The 20,079-nt window shown below is 31.5% G+C and overlaps 1 protein-coding gene across 3 annotated transcripts; it reads right to left on the reverse strand.

Annotated features, from left to right (window-relative positions):
- Positions 1-9,946: 9,946 nt before the first annotated feature.
- LOC143067841 (phospholipid phosphatase-related protein type 1-like) lies at positions 9,947-19,933 on the reverse strand. 3 transcript variants are annotated; one of them, XM_076241439.1, is made up of 9 exons: positions 19,818-19,933; positions 17,967-18,119; positions 17,144-17,297; positions 16,151-16,262; positions 15,474-15,660; positions 14,645-14,702; positions 13,064-13,240; positions 12,295-12,390; positions 9,947-10,374 (listed from the first exon to the last, which is right to left on the reverse strand). In XM_076241439.1, exons 2-9 carry the CDS (start codon positions 18,113-18,115, stop codon positions 10,159-10,161), a joined length of 1,149 nt encoding a protein of 382 aa, XP_076097554.1. In that variant the 5' UTR covers positions 18,116-18,119; positions 19,818-19,933; the 3' UTR covers positions 9,947-10,158. The 3 variants fall into 3 exon arrangements, with proteins under 3 accessions (XP_076097554.1, XP_076097542.1, XP_076097550.1); XM_076241427.1 differs by lacking the exon at positions 19,818-19,933 and adding an exon at positions 18,803-19,113; XM_076241435.1 differs by lacking the exon at positions 19,818-19,933 and adding an exon at positions 18,799-19,113.
- Between the last annotated feature and the right edge of the window lie 146 nt (positions 19,934-20,079).

The raw sequence follows: 20,079 nt of genomic DNA on the forward strand, positions 1-20,079 counted from the left end.
GTTTCAGTTCAATATCACAGATACTTTTGATTTATAATTCTAACGTACTGAGTTATATAAACCTGGCAATAATTTTGTACAACAACGAGATCGATGCCATACTAGTATCCGATGACATCATTAGCCCAGTAGTCAGTACTTAAGTGTTTACCTTATGCATAGACGACTTTAGTATCTGGCACCATTTTTCGAAACTGTTCAATCGATTCAACTTCATTTCTTTTTTCTTTCCATTTGTTACATTACCCTCATTTACATTTGATGTTCAATTGAGTTAAATGAAGTCAAAGGCATAGTGTTCTTAATTAAATTCTAGTATATTTGAAGTGTATTTCAAAACAATTACTGAGATAAAGTCTTTGAGACCAAAATTGCAACACCTTCGTATACGTTAAACTGCATTTTCTTGATGGTGTTCATCGGTGTATTTCCGAGATACTAGAAAGTTCTATTCATTGGTTTAATTTTGAAAGTGAATTCCGATTTTCTGAGCCAGTGCCCAGATACAGAAATCACATCTCACTGGAATTCTTTTAATAATGTTCCATGGCCATAATCTCCTTAATTGTCTTTGAAGATACACAAAAGAACTGAGCATTGTTACAAGACTTCCGCCAAATGCATTCAGACCAAAACGACGGATTATGCATTATGCTGTCACAATAAAATTCGCCAGTAAATTGTGGTACAGAGCTGGTCGTCTGTTTTGTAAAAAATATATGACATGTCTTACATTAACACATTGATGGCCATACAGTGTCCTATCATTTTGTCTCTGGCTTCTAGATGTTTTATTGGTAAACAAACATTATCTTCTTCTTTTTATATTGGTGCGTAAATATTCGTACAATTCTATGACAATTACGTATTTGACTTTCAAGCTCCGGGTATACCTGGACAATTTTATTTCAAATGCGTGTTATGTAAACATGAGAATCATTTTTGCTAGATATATAAAGTATCACTCTACCCAATGCTATGAATAAACTGTTGTAGGAGTTTAAACGGACATGAAAGAGAATTATTACCGGTAAGTAGATTTCCATTTCAAAACATTGTTGTTACGTGTTTAAGGAAAATGTGAAATAAATCTGCATCAGATATTTTGCGTCAGAAAATAAAATTGCTATAAAAATCAGTGACGTTAAAAGACGTTTTATACTTTCCACCTCTATTGTTTTATACGACACCAAGCAATATAAAGTGTTTCGTCATCATCTGAAATTAACTGTGTGTCGTGAGTGTAGGGAAAACATTGCGACTTTACTATCAACTACAAAAATTGTTTGCGTCTTTTTTAGATTTATTTGCATATTTATTTGAATTTTTAGTCAGTTGTGTTGAATGTCTGTGATTTATGTTTACATAGTTATGGCTGCTTCGTCCAACTTATTTTCACCTATCATTCCTTATTGAAATTATGTATTACCTTATAGTAACTCATTCAATTTTATTTCCATATCCTTTCTTTTTCTTAAATCATTTACCCAAAGGCTCTCAACTAACAAAGCCTTCTTATTAGCCATGTCAATATTTCTTACCAGCATCACTGAAGAGACATGTATTGTCGAAATGCGCACCTGGTGCAAGAAAATTGGTATCGTTAATTTAATTAAAGAGTCAAAGAATTTCAATATGATGATTTGTGTGTTCTTATGTTCTGCTGTTACTTCACTATCCAAGAAAAGAGGAAACATTTGGCGCTCACAAACATGTTTAACCCGCTTAGTCTATATACGCCTATTCCAAATCATGAAACTGTTATTTAGTAGTTGTTATTTCTACCTAACTTATTTTTCGATTAATATTTGGTCAAAAATCAAAGCTTTTGGTTTCGTTTACATTTTGGGACTTTTTTGCTGACTATGTGGTATAAGTTATGTTTATTGTTGTAAGCCATACGATAAAATATGATTGCTGACGTCACTGAATGCTGGTTGTCACAATGTCTGGTTGTAAATTGAGGCTTAATATCTTATACTGTGTAGTTACGATCGATCTGTACGTATCGTATCTTTAATCGTTTAGCTTCCAGTATACCAAAATAATTGTCATTAGGAAATGTAGAGTAAACATACCCGAAAGCAAAATATATATATTGAAACTATGGTCCATATAATCATCGTGGTATTTTATTTTTTTGAACTAGTTAAGACCATATGCAACACAATATACTAAAATTAACTATAGGATTTGTGCTGTCGTACTGAAAGGCTTAAAGAAAGCACTTGTGATCTAGATATTAAACTTAATGAAAGGTTCAAGCTTCATCTTTCCAATTCCACATTTGTTTTAATATCATCAAAAATCGAAGATGTTATGAACAGACTTTTAACTTCCACTTACTAGATTCGACCACCGGTAAACTATTGTTGTCTTAATTTAACTGAAATATTTTTCGAATTATATTCGTAAATTCGCTTCATCGTACTAAACAATGACACTATACTTTTTATGAAAAGAACCGTTCCTTTTTCTAAATCCAGACACGTTTGTAATCACAATCAAATTAACCACTTCCTGGTCAATGAATTGTTTTTCGAATAAACTGGATGTAATAAGTTTGTAACAGGTTTTATTGCAAAATTTTAGTATAAAATGACGGATTTACCAAACTACATTCAACAGAACAATAAGCATAGTATAAAGGAAAATCAGTATCACAATCTTATTGTCTTGAAAATGTCGGTCAAAATGAATGTGACTTTGTCATCAATGCCCTTGACAATTACTTTTTTTATCAAAACTTTTAATAGTAGCACAAAGACGGCCAACTCAATTGAGTTTGAATTGAAAACAAACAACAAATACTTCTATTATCAAATATTACTTGGAAGCTGTCATTTTATCAAAACCTTTTAAATGTTTCTTATGTGACCTTCGAGAAACAGTTTTTTATGTATTTTCAGTGATGTTTTTTTCTGATTTACTTTATTTTCATCATAGAACTAACATCCATACTATCAAAACTATCGTCATGTTATTACAAGTCTAGAGTAAGAGTCTAGTTGCAAAATTTTCATTTATAGAATTAATTTGCGTTGTTCTAATTTGTTTTAGAAACGGGTTGCTCCAACATGTCCAATGACTGTAACTGCCATAGAGAATGCATAGACATTGTAATTCATATGTGTTCTTTACAATTGTTCTAGGAATAAAACATGAAAAGGATGACAGGATTTACTAAAAGTACTTAAAAATACGACGGACCCCACTAACCAATAGCAATCTGAGAAAGTACACGTATTTAGATAGAAAATAATACAACGAACAACAAATCATCCAGATAGCTTGACTTGGTAATTACAATAAATGAGGTTGTGTTATGAAATGTTGGATGAACAGAAACCCCTACCCACCCAAACACTATCTCGCCTCCGATTTTTCTAGTTTAGAGCATATTCCGGGTATACCTTACAGTAATACACACACTAAACATACTGCAAAGTCCAGCTCAAACAGACTGATAATCAACCTTAACAAAAGAGGCAACAGTAGTATATCGTTGTTTAATAGTCAACTATATCGATTAAGCGAAAACAAATCCGAGTCACAAAAACAAAAAATAACATAATTTTCAAGCCGAATCTTACTTTTATAAATGGTGTAACATCTCTGTATGCACCTTGTGATTGAGCTGATATGCATATGTTTCCCTGTCATTTATTTCAGTTCATTTACAGTCGTTGTCTTTGTCAGCGAATAAGACATATTGATTTATCTACCTTTTTTTCAGGTAAAAAAATATCAAGTAAAAGTAAACAAAATCGAAAGAAAGCCAGGCAATGCCATAAACAAAAGAAACAACGAGAAAACCTAAGATAAACAATAAGCAAGAACGATGCAATGTTTAGATTTAACACAATTACACAATTGGTGGACTGGAAATTTAAAGAAAATGTATTGTTTTAATCATTTTAGTCCAAATTTCTATGTGGCGAAATGCACGTTCAACACAGACAGATGTTTTAGTTTAATGTTATGTTTTAATATCATAGATCAGTCTTTATATTTCATTCTGTTAATAACCTGTAAATATGACTATTTAGCCCACTTGATGAATACCTTTTCTGTGCCAGATCTAACTGTAGATTCATGTGTTTTATCTAAAAATCGAACACTTGACATTCATAGAATTGACAATTTTAATCACGATAGTATTACTTGATGTTAAAGATAAAGAAAGTTCATCTTATTCATCATTGCATGTAAATACCTGCGGTAACATTTTTATTGAAAAGCTTTCAAATTGATCATTCTAAAACTTAAAACTATCTGGTTGATCATTATTTTGTATAGTACATAATTCAAGCATTTTTAATTTGTTTCTTTAATCATAATTCTTCCTAATTAACTGATTGTGTATCCCCTTCGCGTACGTTTTTACACGTTAAAGGCATCATAAGGATCAAAGATTGAAGCAGATATCAAGCTATCCTTCTTCCTTTCAGAGTATTTGGGGACTTACAAATGAGTTTAAATCCCATTGTAGGATGAACAAAGAATAAGCGACACAGATTCGCAAATGAAACATTGTTTAGTTTAACCTCAGAATTAAGTCTAATTATTTGTAGTATCAGTTCTGTATAACGTTTGCTTTATCGATAGAGAACGGTTGTATTCAAGATGTTACATATTTTAACATATCAAAAAGATTTAAAAAGTTTTTTAAAAGTATTGCAACAACGTTACTGCCCAACCATTACAACAACAAAAATCATACATACACAGCTGATATGAAAGGTAAACCACATGCCACAATACCTCATGTACTAGGAAACAAATATATTTCAAAGGTTAAACTACTATAAACAGGGATATTTTTGCGGCACTGTTTTCACTATTTTCGCGGTATGATTTGAATCGCAAAATTAAATCTACCGCGAAAATTTCATGGAAAGACCGATTCATGAGCTGAAGATCAAACATGAACTTTCGTGATTCATAACATCATAGCCGGTATGCATAAAATTAATTAAGATTTGTTCCAAACAAACGGATCCTACGATACATAAGTACTATAGTTGGATATTTTGATTTAAGTGCTTTTATGCTTTTGTGCATATTAACCAAGTTTTACAGATGACAGATGTATAAGCTAAAATCCACATTTCACTTCACTTCAAAATGAAAATGACAGCGTTTAAATTGAAAACATTAAAATTTAAAAGGATTGCAACCCAAGCAATTGGACGTTCTGGATATTGTTATAAAAACACATTGTTACCAGTTTGTATGTGAGACATATCAATTAGTTTTTACGCTGCATAGCGCAATCCGATCACAATATTTAATAATAAGAAGTGAAAATGTCAGAATTTAATTCATACTTATTTAGGGCACTCGTCTCTATTTATTGCGTGTGTACTTTTGCAAGTAAATATGACTATAAATAACTCTAATTCTACATTTACATTAATGATTAGACAAATACTGGTTACTTATTTCAGCGTTAAAAAAAATGATTTCTGATTGCTTTTATCGCCTTATTTACGATAGATTCATACATGAAATTTATATAGGACAAGGGGGTGAAGCTAATTCAAAACGCCGCGAATTTAGATTTGTTAGGTAAATCGCCACAATCTTTTTGCTGAAAATTTTCTTTTTGTCGCAGTAGTCTGTGTTTCTTGCAAATTGTTATCAATATTGTTTATTATTATTTTTTTTCAAAATTTCAAAATTAAAAAATATATATAAATATTTATGTTATTCGCAATTTTAACCAGAAAATAAAACACAACGCGTCAGAAATTGTTGAGAATGACAAAAGCAGTATCATTCCACTTGAATCAAAATTGTTGTACGTCATAAAGCTGGAATTGGCATATGACGATGTCGATCTCAAAGACGATAGATCTTAAAATATTTATCCAATTTCAATCATTATTTCATACGTATATCATAGGTTGTTGATTCTAACTTTATTTATATATATATATATATATATATATATATATATATACATATATCAGTTATTTAATTGTCAAGATGTATTGTCCACCCGTTTTAATAATGAATAAAGTTTGTGATTTTTTAGAAGCATAATAGTTTTCATGTAATACGGGTTGTTGCATACGGCATGGGTCGTTTCATTACGAAATGAAACCTTATAACGGAATCAAATAATTCGTCTTTTGACCATAGAAAGGTCAGCATTTGTATAAATTCGACCCGTACTGTAAATATTGCAAATTAGAACATAGTAGTAAGGGGCATTAGATGGTGTCGTAACCGAGTAAAGAACGACGGTTATTAAAGTTAATTTATCATAGCCACAGAAATATCAGCTTGACAATGTGTATGAACTGAGCTGAATCTTAACTGTAATATTTACAAGTTAAACTCCAATGATAACCGGCATCAAATAAATTCATAACGTTGGAAACTTCATTTAAGTTAAACTCGAATTGAAACAAAAAATATGATTATTACCATTTCGGTACAAAAGTCGATCATGATTACTGCACTTTCAGTAAAGCAAATGTTTTAGTCAAGGTAACTGGTTCTTAGTCTCATTAATTAGTCTAGACTTAATCGTGTCAATAGAATGGACATAGGACAAATAAAATCACTTACAGCATCATATTGAGGTCAATTGTATGGCTAAATGATACTGTGCCAGATATACCTGTTTAGTTACTAATGGATTCAAATCCCTCTGTGGGAAAAACTAAAACAAGCAAGTTTACAAATGTAATATTGTTGGGCTATCAACTTTTGACGACAGACAAAGATTGAGAAGATGCGTGGTACATACTATCATCACTTACGACACACAAACAAAACAGGAAAATGATAAAGTAAAATATACACATGCTACACTAACCTCATATACTGTGTTACAAACCCTGATGAAACCTACGAGCAGAAGTATAACTCTTATAACGAAATCTATTTATATAGATAAGTTGGATCACGCTATCAAATTAAAATTATGTTCAAATTTCGCTTTGAGGTCATGTTTTTCATTTTCATGTAAGAGAGTGAAAATTTCAAAATAGTACAAACAACTAGTTCTTCGTTAGCCGTTAAATCCTAAGGTTGATTTTGGTATGGAAATGTGTTGGTCTGTCATGTGTTCCAATAAAATTTTTACGACTAAAGTTGATTGTAAGTATGCATGTGTTGGTCTGTCATGTGTTTCGATCAAATGTTTTACGACTAAAGTTGATCGTAAGTTTGCAATTCACAACAATTATCGCGTCTGGTTTTGTACATATTTAATAAATCATTGTCAATGCTGAGGACATTGACTGTACAGGTGATATCCTCGATAAAGATCTTTGGTCCAATGATTGTCAATTAAAGAACAATTTTAATTTTTTCTATGTACAATGGACATTCTAAACTCCGGTTTTTGGAGGGCGTGTAAAATAGTGTTTGTCTTCATGTCGTTTTTCGTCTGTATATGCTGGCGTTGTCAGTTTGTTTACCACTTATGAGATTGAACATACCTTTGGCAACTTCTATCTTTCGTTTAAATATATGATTTAAACGGAATATCAGATTATTGTTTAATGACCACTAAGATTCACAACTTTGTTTTAAGTTTTAAGTTTCTTTTTAGGGTTATTAAAAACAAAACAAAACTGTAATTCTAAGGCTATGGATCTATTGTACCCTCTTTTGATATTGTCTTTACACACGGTGAAACTAAATACATTTCCAACTGATTTTATTTATTTCATTCCTGTTCATGTCTTACGTTGCAAATGCTGTAAAAAATCAAAAGGTGAGCGAAAGCTAACGCAAAATCAATATTGTCAATATTTTTTATGACATTCTCGTGTTCTTGTCTTTTACTTTTCGTTTTTGTTAAACCTGTTTGTTGCTGGTCTTTCATTTTTCCTATTTCTTTTTCTTCGCCTTTTTGTGTGTCTTTGTTACATATATGACGTGGCTTTTTCTTGTCATTATTTTTGCTGATGTGCTTGGTCTATATGCCATTTTGTGCTTCTTTGTTACATATCTGTTTGTTTTAAATGAATGGGATTGAAACACAATATTGACTGCTTTATTTGTTACATGTTTACTTATTATGTCTGTTTGTTTTGTTCACGCAACATTGTCAATATCATGTCATACAAGTGAGAGGTTTAGCTAGCTATAAAACCAGGTTCAATCCAACATTTTTTACATAAGAAAATGTCTGTCCCAAGTCAGGAATATGACAGTTATCCATTCGTTTGATGTGTTTAGGCTTTTTATTTTGCCATTTGACTAGGGACTTTCCGTTTTGAATTTTCCACGGAGTTCAGTATTTTTGTGATTTTTTTGTTTTCATATATACAATGTCAGCGCGTAACATCCATTCACGTATTTCCGTCAATATTTGCTTTATTTATGTTAAACATAATCGTTTTATTATATATGATAACATATATAAAAATTTTCATTGCTCCGTTTAAGAAATTGTACGCTGTAGAAGCTATCCTTTTGTTTCTAAATGTTTTAACAATGAATGTATGGCATTTATTTATTAAAGAAAACAACCCGTTTTTACGAAAATATGTATTATACTTTTAACAATTTTATCATATAACATGTAATACGCTATGCTTAACAAATATAACAGTAAGCTAGTCACGATGGATCTAAAGTTTAATTAGCTGGATATTTTTCATATAATAATCACTGCGTCAATGAAATTCCGTGTGGGACAATAAGTGAATCATTCAATCTTTGGTCTTGGTTTCTAGATTTTTAGTAAATGAATTTGCTTGAAACTTCATCTGACTCAGAAGAACTCATTTAGTGACTATATTTAACGCATCTATCCCATCAAACATGAGATAAAAAGTTAGCTCTATCTCATATCTTGACTTACATCTAGATATTGCTGTTGTATACTCTATGGTCGGGTTGTTGTCGCGTTGATACATTCCCCATTTTCATTCTCAATTTTATTGACAATGCTAATCGGTTGAAAACGACAAAAGAGATGATTTCAGCTTCCCAATTGTGAACTTTCCATTTCTATGTAGCAACATTCCAGCAGCACATGCATACGGAGTATATATCTCCCAATTGATACGATATTTCCGGGTTTGTATTTCCTATCAGGATATTTTCCTTAATATAGGGTTGCTGCTCACAAGGAAACTATGAAACCAAGAGTTCCAAATGGTGAAGTTGTAATTATTCCTTGGTAAATTTTACGGACGCCATCAAGAGTTGGTTAACCGTTATGGAATATCCGTTTCACAGGTGATATCGGATATGCTCCTTATATCGTAACTACAATCCCGTTCCCATTTAACGAATGTGACTTACCGAATAAGAATATTAACCAGGTTTGTAATAACATGAGCAACACGACGGTTTGTCTGCTTGTCTGCTTTCATTTTTAGCCAGGCGTTGCAAAATGTGGAACAGGATCTGCTTAGTCTTTCGGAGTACCTGAGATCACCCCAAGTTTTCGTGGGGTTCGTGTTGATTAGTCTATAGTTTTTTTATGTTGCGTCTTGTGTACTATTATTTGTTTGTTTTTCTTTTTCTTTATAAGCTATAGCATGGTCAGTAAATTGTCGATCTATGAGTTTGAATGTCCCTCTTTCTGCTCTCTTATTGTAATTCATAAAAAAATAGCATCCATGACCAAAAGCGTGTCATGACTCTAAATACATGTTATGTTAGGCTAGTGTACATTCGAATAACAATTTGTTTTGAACAAAATGTATAAGATACACGTATCAAGTTTTCATTTCCTAACTAAAGTTATAGAAAAGATGAAGTCCAACAACACTAGAAGTTCTGATCTTCTTTTAGAAACATTACCTCTTTAATTTGACCAATACATACGTTTTACCTATTTTAATTTCAATACATCATGTTTCATACTATAACATATTCAGAATTTGAAGATTTTCCCTTACAGCCAGAAGTCTGCTTAGTTAAGAGATCAAGTGCATAGATGTTTCGGTTTCTAAAAAAAAACACATCATTTCATCAAAAAAATTAAATTTTATGTATAATTTTGTATATTTTGTATTACAGTTTTGCTTATTTAACTAAACTAAAATAATGTACAATTCGTGAACATATTTTCAATGTTTATGTAGAATATTTACCACTTTCATAAGCAGAACATCGGTAAACTACTTTCATATTGATGAGTGACGTGAATGTTTAATAGATATACACACATTTAATTATTCATGTTATACGAGTTGTATCAATAAGTGTACCCCTTCTGTCTCTATAATGATCTATGCCTTTTGATAAGTCTCTCTGGAACGAATTGTACAATTCAGGGTCGTTTTGTCTTGTTTCTTGTATTGTTGTAACAGCACGATGCCATCTTGTCTTTGGACTGGAATAAATGACTTTTTGTCGTTGTAAACTTCTGTTCCTTGACAGTCGCATGTTTGCCTGCCAAAATTATATATAATCTTACTTCAATTTTTTTTTGTTTTTTTTGTTTTTTTTTTTGTTTTGCTTTTTATGGTGTTCTTCTTTTATTCTTTGAGTGGTACATCTTATTCAAAGACATAAAACAAGAAAAACAAATAAATAACAATTTTATTAGACTTTGAAAATCTCATCAATGTATAATGAAAGTCTGGATTCTAATAGTTTCTGTCAGACTATCTAATCAAACAGTAGAAATAATAAAACAAAACAAGTTTAACAATGGTTGCAGTCATCACAAATAATGAATATGTAACAACTTAAACTAACTACAAGTTGGTTTATTTAGAATAAATTGTGTTTTAGCTACTTGTATAAATTATTGCGTCACTAAATTTAAAGTTTGTATTCACACATTATCTTAGCCTATTGCGGTCCGTCACCGCTTCCCTTATCTCAACTACACCGGTTCTTAGCACTATCTAACAACTCTACTTTCATAATGGGGCAGGGCAGCTTGCAGTTTTGCGGTATTATTTCATAGACCTAACAACTTTTCTGGTGAAAGAGAACTTTGATCCTGAGTATAATTTGCAAAGAACGAAACCTTGCAAGTTGGCATACTAATGACACTCAAGTCAACAAAACATATGCCATTAATCTGTTAACACCGATCTTCCAAGTTCATTAGGACTGTCTTTGTGTCCTTTCGATGCTTTTTTTGTCGTTTTGTTTTATCCTTAGAGCCTTTGACACCCTTTTTGTCGGACTGACGGATCTTGTTTATTTTATATTACTGTTATCAAGTCAAGGTTGTTGTTTTGTATTATTACACCTTGGCTATAACATGTTTCCGTATGCTGGTCACTCCTTCCGTCGAGGAAAAAAGCTTTGGGTTACCTGGCTCATAAATTCTTCTTGTTATTATTACATGTCAGGTAAAATACTGAATTATTCATTAACAACAAGTGATTTTGCAAGTATAATGATAGAAAATGTCTACTCGCTATAATAATAGTATTGAAAAGATTTACGTTCGTTGGGAGTTTGATGTTATGTGTATATTATGCTTGTTCTGTCAGATATGGCAAAAAGAGCACGAGTATCTCACAACGTGTTTCATAAAATTGACCGTCTCATTTCGAACATCTGATTTGAATCAGGTAACAAACCAATTATATCATGATATTGATAATCTGATGTAAATAGTTAATGCGATTTGTATAACATTTTCATTTCTACAGCTCATATTTTGTTTGTCCAATTAACGATTTAAAAGAATGCACTTGCTATTAAATTATAAGTATGGTACTTTTATCAACTATTGCAAGTGTAAGCGGGTTTTTCATAACTCTGCATTTTAAAGAAAATGGTGTGTATCAAATATTTTTGGTTTTTGCAAAACTTTGATGAAGCATTATTAATGTCAATGCAGTTATTTTATAGCTATTTAAAAATCATGGGTTACACTAAAATCTGTTCTTTAAAAAATCTGTGAAATCGAAGCGAAATAACTTTACAAGCTGATAGAATTACGGAATGGTAACATATTTTCATAAAAAGCTAGTCATTTAAAACGAAACATGGTCTACCTGTATGTAACCAACCATTAAACACACTGATGTACAAAGTATCCGCTTACTATTCACAGGTATATATAACGACAACAATTTGAGATATATACAAAGTTATCATTGATTTTTTTTTAGTCTTGTAAATTTAGAAGAAAACTATGTCACTCGAAAAAAATGCATCAATTGGTGTACACTTACAAATACAAAACTAAAGGCATGACGAAAATACCAGACATCTGTTGGATTTTATAGTGTCCAAAGTCCAGAAATTATTGACGATACGAAGGAACATCAGCAATGAGTAATATTTTATGCTTCGGTACATGAGTGGCAAGAACATAAATTCTAATAGTTCAAATTAACTTACGTTCTCTTCTTCTTGGTCTTTAATTAACTGCTGGAAAAACTGAATAATATTGTCGTCGTCTTTTCGTTGTTTATGGTACTGCAGTGAAACTAGACCCTACAAGGCAATATGTGAGGATTTACATGTGATTAGTCTTAAAAATAGTATGCAATTGTTTCATGACTTATTAAATAAGATATTATACAAAGCACTTAGCACAAAGTTAATTACAAATCCAAAGAAAGGCGGAGAGAATTGTGTGCATTGTTTCCATGAGATAATGTGTTTGAAAATAAAATGAAAACAACACGTTCTAAATTTTATACTTCCGAATGTGAGATACTTATGCTTTACTTGAGTTGAAGATTCAGATACTGTAAATTAGAAATTACCGCGAGTTATTTGTTTCTGTGAATATTGCGTGTGGTTAGTATTTCAGTAATCTGAACTCGCATTAAAATTTCAGAAAAAATATTTTTATCCAGCTTTTCCTCAAATTGAAATATAATATCTCGCATTTTCCCCCATTCTTCAAAAATTTCAATAACGAATCGACGACATGTGTCTGAATTAGCAGTATTTAGTGTGACGTCCATTTTCACATAACTAGAACACATTTTTATTTATTGGCCAGCTGAAGCCCTCCTCGAGGTGGTGTGCTGTTTTATGCTCTTTGGTCGGTTGTTGTCTCTTTGAACTCATTTTCCATTTTTCTTCACAATTTTATTCAATTCCATGTAAGCTTGAATCTAGATTTATACAAATAACATGTTCAATGACAATATCTTACCAGGTATGTTGCAAGGACAAGACCAATAGTATATCCAACAACTACATCTGTCCAGTGACACCGGTAGGTACGTATTTCCCACAGACCACATACCAATGCCAACATTAGGAAGATAAAGGATAGAAACGGTCGGAATATTCGCCCTGAATGAGATTTTAGGGCTTTGTGAAAGTATAACTGTAAAATACATATACATTCCTTTTAAGTGAAGTTCAAATCAGCATACTTTATAAGATACTATACATAATTACACCTCATGTAAGAATGCTGCATTTGGATTGGTTTGGAACCAATATATTTTTGCACATCTAACCTTTTTTCTTCATTTCAAAATAACTTTTTTTCACTACTGCTGGTAATCTGCCTCAAATACCATGGTATTTGCCATTTTGGATATTCCTTTTTTACCCTCGCGAGCCTGTTCCCGACAAAGTTATTCGGAACCTTTCTCACTTATCCCGATTATTAAGACAACATGGTTAAACAATATTGATTGAGTTAAACCGAAAACTGTAAGAGATATATACATATAAAGAGGGAAAAAAGACGTCTGTATAAATGAACGCTTTAGTATTGGAATAACAATGACGTTTACACATATAAATACCATGACGTTACAAAAAGACAGCACTAATGTATATGTATAACTCCCGCGGTACTACGATTACCATTCACATGTACAGATAGTATCAATCAAAATGTATTCGGTGTAATTAAACAGATATATTATATTATGGAAGGGTATTTGCGAAAAATACCAGTCTTGGGACCAAATTCCCTCGCCTAGCGGCTTGGGATATTCACGGTCCCTTGACTGGTATTTTCGCAAATACCCCTCCCTAACATGATATATCTGTTCATAATTTTTATACACAGAAAGAAGATTGTATTGCAGATCAGTCATTGTATATATAAGCCAACTGATAAAAAGTCTACAACATATTCATATTCTTGATAAACAAAGTATAAAAACCCCAAACTTCTAGTCAAATTCAAAAAATGGAAGTTCATAAAACTACAATTCAGTAAAAACAACTTTTAATATTGCTAACACATCAGAACCGATGACTTCCTGAATAAAAATCAACCTAAAGGGAGCATTCATATTCGGTCTTGAGAAACAAATTGAATAAAGACTTACAAAAATACAAATAAACATATAAATTTGGAATTCGTTATTGAATGGTAATAATAAAACTCGTACCAAAATATATACCATCCTATTGTATAGATATGATCCAAACAAAACGTTATCAAAACTTTATTTCGTAAAAATTGGTATGGAAAAGTCACCCATAAAGTATTTTATATCGACTTTGTTTTTGTTGCACCTCAGTGTTTCTGTTGTTCCGTTGTTTTTCTTTTATAGTCGATGTATTTTTCTCGGTTTAAAAAAAGCCAGGTATGTTTTCTCTCAATTGATTGATGGTATGTGAACAGCGGTATGCTACTGTTGTCTTTAATTACACCCGGCTCATATCTGTGACGAATCATTATTTTTCTTGCGTCATGTATATAACTTCTGTCATGAATCATAGTTTATTTCTATGTTATGTTTATTTTATCATATTTTTTACATACCACAATGAATACAGATGAAAATGTTGTCATTGCTGAATATAAAGATGGAAACGACGACCTGAAATGAAACAGAGAAGGAAGGATAACTCGAATTGTCAAGTATTAATTCACGATCTCAACTTATACATATTTGTCAAGAATGAATCCGAAATTACAAGTCTGGAATAATGACTTCTAACTTGAGAATGTATATTTGATCCTGTTAATAGATGGTCCTATTAAATAAAATCATAAACAATGATATTATATATATGTTTCCGTTGGAATAAATATTCTATACTCTTCATTCCGTAAGGGGAACATGCATTATTTATGAAAGTTAAAATAATATTCACTTTGTTTTCGATGCTTAATTCTTCGTTAAACTGGGAAAACAAATTTAGTCGTACGATTTCACAATTGGCTAAGGAATGAATTGGAAATTTCCTTATTTTATACCATTTCTGTTTCACGAAAAAAGTTTCACACACTTCTCTAATAGACTTGTTTTGGTAACATATATTTGTTCCTTACCAGACCTAGTCTATTAGAAATAACTAAAGAGAGGAAAAACGGGTACTTACACCTTGAAGTTTTAGACTGATGTCTGTACCAAGACAGGAATATGACAGTTGTTATCCATTCGTTTGATGTGTTTGAGCATTTGATAAAGGAATTTCGTTTTGAATTTTCATAAAATTGAGTATTTTGTTATTTTACTTTATATTATGTTTTTATTATTTGGGGTCCTAGCAATTCCCTCATTTTTTTCTTTGTTACGTTAATGTGCATATTTAGTCGATTTGTGAGATTTGAACACTTGTTAACTACTGTTGCCTTAATAATTTACCTAGCTAATCTTAATTTGATTTCGTCTGTTTGTGTACACAATTCGTCCCCACCATAATTAGACTGGATGGTACACTGTGACATATTAGGTTTACATACTTCAAGAAAACTTGGTATTAATCGTCCTGTCATTAGTTTTATGATATCTACATAGATCATTAGCGATAAAATGCCAAACAGGAAAACACCTGAAACATAAAATGTGAATTAAGTGAAATGTCAAATCTTTAATTGTTATTGAAGATAGCAAACGAATTGTAATATATGATCATCATTTAACCAATAGTATCATCGAATATCAAGTCACAGAGCAAATGTGCATGTAACATTTCGTGAAATAAACCCCTTCTCCATTCTTCATTATCTTTAGAATGTTTGCATTCTTGTTTTGATTCTTTTAGTAGATTTTCCAGGAAGTAAAATGAAGTAACGTTCAGAAACATTTTTGATAGAGGGTACCTAATATGTGTTATATGACCCCTCTTAAGTCTAAACCAAAAACTTTCAACGTTCCAGAGTTCTGATATATATATAAGCTCAGCATATGAGTCAAATTTATCATATGAAGTCTTTAATTCTTTCAATTATGGAATAATTGTATATACTTTATGGCATTAGGATGCACTTTAAATTACAAATAATGAAAGTAAATAAATCTATACAAGAAAGTGGACTTACCAGAAAAGCGAATCACTCGTCGAATAACTTGCATAAATTTCAAACGGCCGGCTTTTAAGGATTTCTTTTTATCGCTTACAAAGGCCCAAATGCCAGTTTCAGTTAATAAAATCTTCAAATATAAGTACACGTTGTAGTAATTACATCTATTAAATCATATATGTGCAGCAAACGATCTCATCATAGAAACAGGGTTTCGAAATTTTGTAAGCCAGTCGAGCGTTTCGTATACAAAAGACTCATCAGTGACGGTAGAATCAAAACGTTAAAATGGTCTAATAAAGAAGTTGATAAGCATTGAGCCAGTTGATACGATAGTTCTAGACTTGCATTTTCTGTCATGATGTCCTTGATGGAGTGTTGCTGATCAAAAGCTATTAAACCAAAAGTTCCAAGTGGTGAAGTTGAAATAATCCCTTACACATTTTACGGACACCATCACAAATTGATTAACTGTTAACGACGAGTGACACATGTAGAACATCATCTGCTTACCCTTCCAAAGCATCTGTGATCACATCAGGTTTTATTGGGGTGCGTGTTATTCTGGCTTTAATTCTATTTGTTGTCTATACTGTTGTTTGTATCTGGGTCCTTTTCTTTTTCGCCATGGCGGTTTTATTTAAAACTTATGAGTTTGAATGTCACTTTAGTATCTTTTGCCTCTTTTTATGTCTTTATTCAAATGAACTTTTGAGTCAGAGACGAACTAGACAGAATTTTGGTTAGAGCTCAATGGACTATATTTAACCATAGATTTTTTGAATGTCGGTTAAAACCCGTTTTCTTATGATTCAATATGGAATCAAAATTAAATTTATGGAACTATAGTAAATAATGATACAGCAACAAAATTAGTATAGAATAGAAACATGTTTGGATCATAAATAAACGTAGGTAAAAGAAAACTGTCAAAAAAGGTGCAATTTTGGTACCTCATATTATACAGGACCAAGTCCAAGAATTAGTTACAATACATATACTAGTACTTACGATGCCGATCGGTAAACAGAAAACTAATATATATATTAGTGCCTCAGGAATCTGCATATCAAAGGTAAATCCTGCCTCTTGTGATGTGGAATAACTTATATCATTGTCTGTACAAGAGAAGTTCACCTTTCGTATTGGGAAAACTGTTGTGAATCTGAAATTTAATTCAAATGTATATATGATATTTTACAGTTTCAAAAATAATCCTGTATATTGAACTCGCAACATTAAATGATCTTTAAAAAAAAATGTTGAGCTATGTGTAAAAAGTACATTTTTACTTTATAACAAAACTTATAATACTACAAAAAGCATAAGATGTTGTTCATTATAAAAGTAATTCAGCATATAGCATCAGGAACTCTTTAGCAACTGTGTAATAGTGGGAGACATTTAATTGTATCATCATTGCTCCAGTTAGAAAATGTAAAAAAATTCTGAAACCTTAAATACTTCTTTCTAGATTGGCATATATGTGTGGATTATGTATCTCTTTGTTTGGAGAGAAATAATAGCATTGTATCAAGACTGTTAAACTTCGCCAGTAAAATTGTACTACTTCCGGTTCTATATTTTAGTTTGTTAATGTGTTTTTAGTTTTGTCTTCTGATTGTTGTTTTTGAAGGGAAATATTTGTTAAATTGTAGCAATGTTTTTGTTTGGCTTTGTTTTTTGTTTGGTCGACCTATCTCGATCATGGTGTATGTTTTCTGTGTAAATTTGTCTTTTTTCTATTGGACATGTTTTTCAGCTTATAGATAGTGATTACCTCTTCGCATTTTCTAATTGAAAAAATAGAACTTAATAACAAACAAATAATTACCTCAGAAAATACTCCAAAATACAAACAACTGCCAATATTATTACTTCTATAATAACTGTAATCATTATGGTACAGTTCCATCGAGTGCTGACTTCCGGTGTGCTCTTAACCTCTTGTGCTTCCTCATCGTCGGGTTCTGGTTCTACCATTGCTCTATAATAGAATGCAAATGAAGGTTTATTCAGATTCCTGGGGCATTCGGCACTCTTTAAAATATTTTGCCATTATTTGATAAAGGAGTATTGGAATCTGTCGAAGTTGAATATACCAGAAATATGTAAAACTCTCAAAAAGGAATACGCACCTCATGCATCAATGGCCAATATTTGTTGAAAATTTCAAAAAAAACATTTTAGAAATAATTATCTTCGATATAAACATTAGCTATGACAGAAACTCTGATAACTAGTTATTCATGGGTAGGCCGGTGCTGTTGGTTTTTGAAGGATTATAAAAATATGAAGATTTTTTTGAAGGTATAAAATTGAGGATTGAAAAGGGGAATACGTCAAAGAGACAACAACCCATCTAAAGATCAGAATACAGCCGAAGGCCAACAATGGGTCTTCATCACAGCGGGAAAAAATCCAACCCCCGGAGTCGGACTTCAGCTGGACCCTAAATAAAAATGTGTACTAAAAGCTGTCTTTCACAGTTAGTTTCTTATTCATAACTAAAACTAAAACACATAATTTGGAATAGCAATCATTGATTCTCTGATGTCAGTTTGACATGAACAAGTAAGAATGATAAGAATGGGATAGGTATTTTTGATTTTCATGCTACTTTTGAAGAAGACGGTTACAGAAGAAAATTAAATGAATAAACTTACCTACCTGGAATATTATAATCCTATTAAAATTAGACTATTTCAATCACTACATATATTTATTGGTATTTTGTCTACATTAGTTAGTATTTTTCTAATATGCCCATCCTGAGAGGCTACTTGAAGGGTTCTTGAACTATGATACCATTTACATAAAAATAAACCATCAAAATAACATCAGATATAAATATGAAAAATTCTCTTTGAACCAAATTCTCTTTATCATGGATCCTACAGCCGTTAACAATGTGTGCAGAAATAGTTATACATCATACAATATATCCTAAACTGCCTGTTTGATATGACACATGTTGTAACAAATCAATATAGACGATTTCAAATGCATTCATAAATGTTTGTACTTAGTTGCAACAGCTGTTTCTATTATGTAAAGGGAAATAACCAGTTCAATAAATCAGTTTTTTGACGCAAAAGTGTTGAAATATTATAATATCACACAACCATCGCTAAATAGATAAAGAAAACAAATAAAGAAATCCGACTATAACTTAAATTCCCCTCTCGAATATCTATCAGTTGTACTTTTTCCACAAGTTCATTTTTTTTTCTCATGTATTCCTACTGGCCGTGGATCTTAGGGAAAGCTAAAGAAACTAAAACTATCGCCATAATATTTCTGTCCGTACTTTAATTAACAATATTTATATCATAATATTTCTAAAGAATCGCAATTCAGTATGATTGAAATTGAATTATTCCCCTTTGTACGGGTAACGCTTCATATCTGTGTACACTGTGTCACTTAATCATATTGTTTGCAAGAAAAAAAATATAATATTTATTAATTTCGTGTCCCCAAATCACTTACCGGATTTAATTCATTAACAAATACGGAGAATACAACTGTAGTTCAAATTCTCCTTACGTCGCACGCATAGCAAGAGCAGAAACCATAATTTTGCATATATGTATAAAAGTTCACAATATAATGAATGTATGTATTAACTTTTAGTTTGATAGATACAAACTTCACGATAAATTCCATTTGTATAAACGTTTACCCTGAACATCGAACGGACGGACGAAAGTCCAGAAAACAATGCCTAATACTATGGCATTAAAATTTCATGTATTTGCTGCTTTCGTTGTTCATTTTTTCATTCTTTTCCCGCCGAGTCATTATTCTGAAAAAAAAAGAAAATGTGTTAATATATGGAGAGTTATATATGCATGATATGAGAGTAAAAAGATTAGCAAACATGTATAAGGTTGATTGACTAATGTAGACCTATTGGGATATATATAAGAACAGTCGGAGCAAGA

The sequence above is a fragment of the Mytilus galloprovincialis genome, chromosome 1 (assembly GCF_965363235.1).
Source record: "Mytilus galloprovincialis chromosome 1, xbMytGall1.hap1.1, whole genome shotgun sequence".
Lineage (NCBI taxonomy): Eukaryota > Metazoa > Mollusca > Bivalvia > Mytilida > Mytilidae > Mytilus > Mytilus galloprovincialis.

Coding starts and splice junctions, on each gene's coding strand:
- LOC143067841 (XM_076241439.1), bottom strand. CDS start 18,115: ATGGTAGAACCAGAACCCGACGATGAGGAAGCACAAGAGGTTAAGAGC. Junction 15,661..16,150: donor ACGAGTGATTCGCTTTTCTG/GTAAGTCCACTT, acceptor TTTATGTTTCAG/GTGTTTTCCTGTTTGGCATT. Junction 10,375..12,294: donor AAGACCAAGAAGAAGAGAAC/GTAAGTTAATTT, acceptor TAATTTTGGCAG/GCAAACATGCGACTGTCAAG.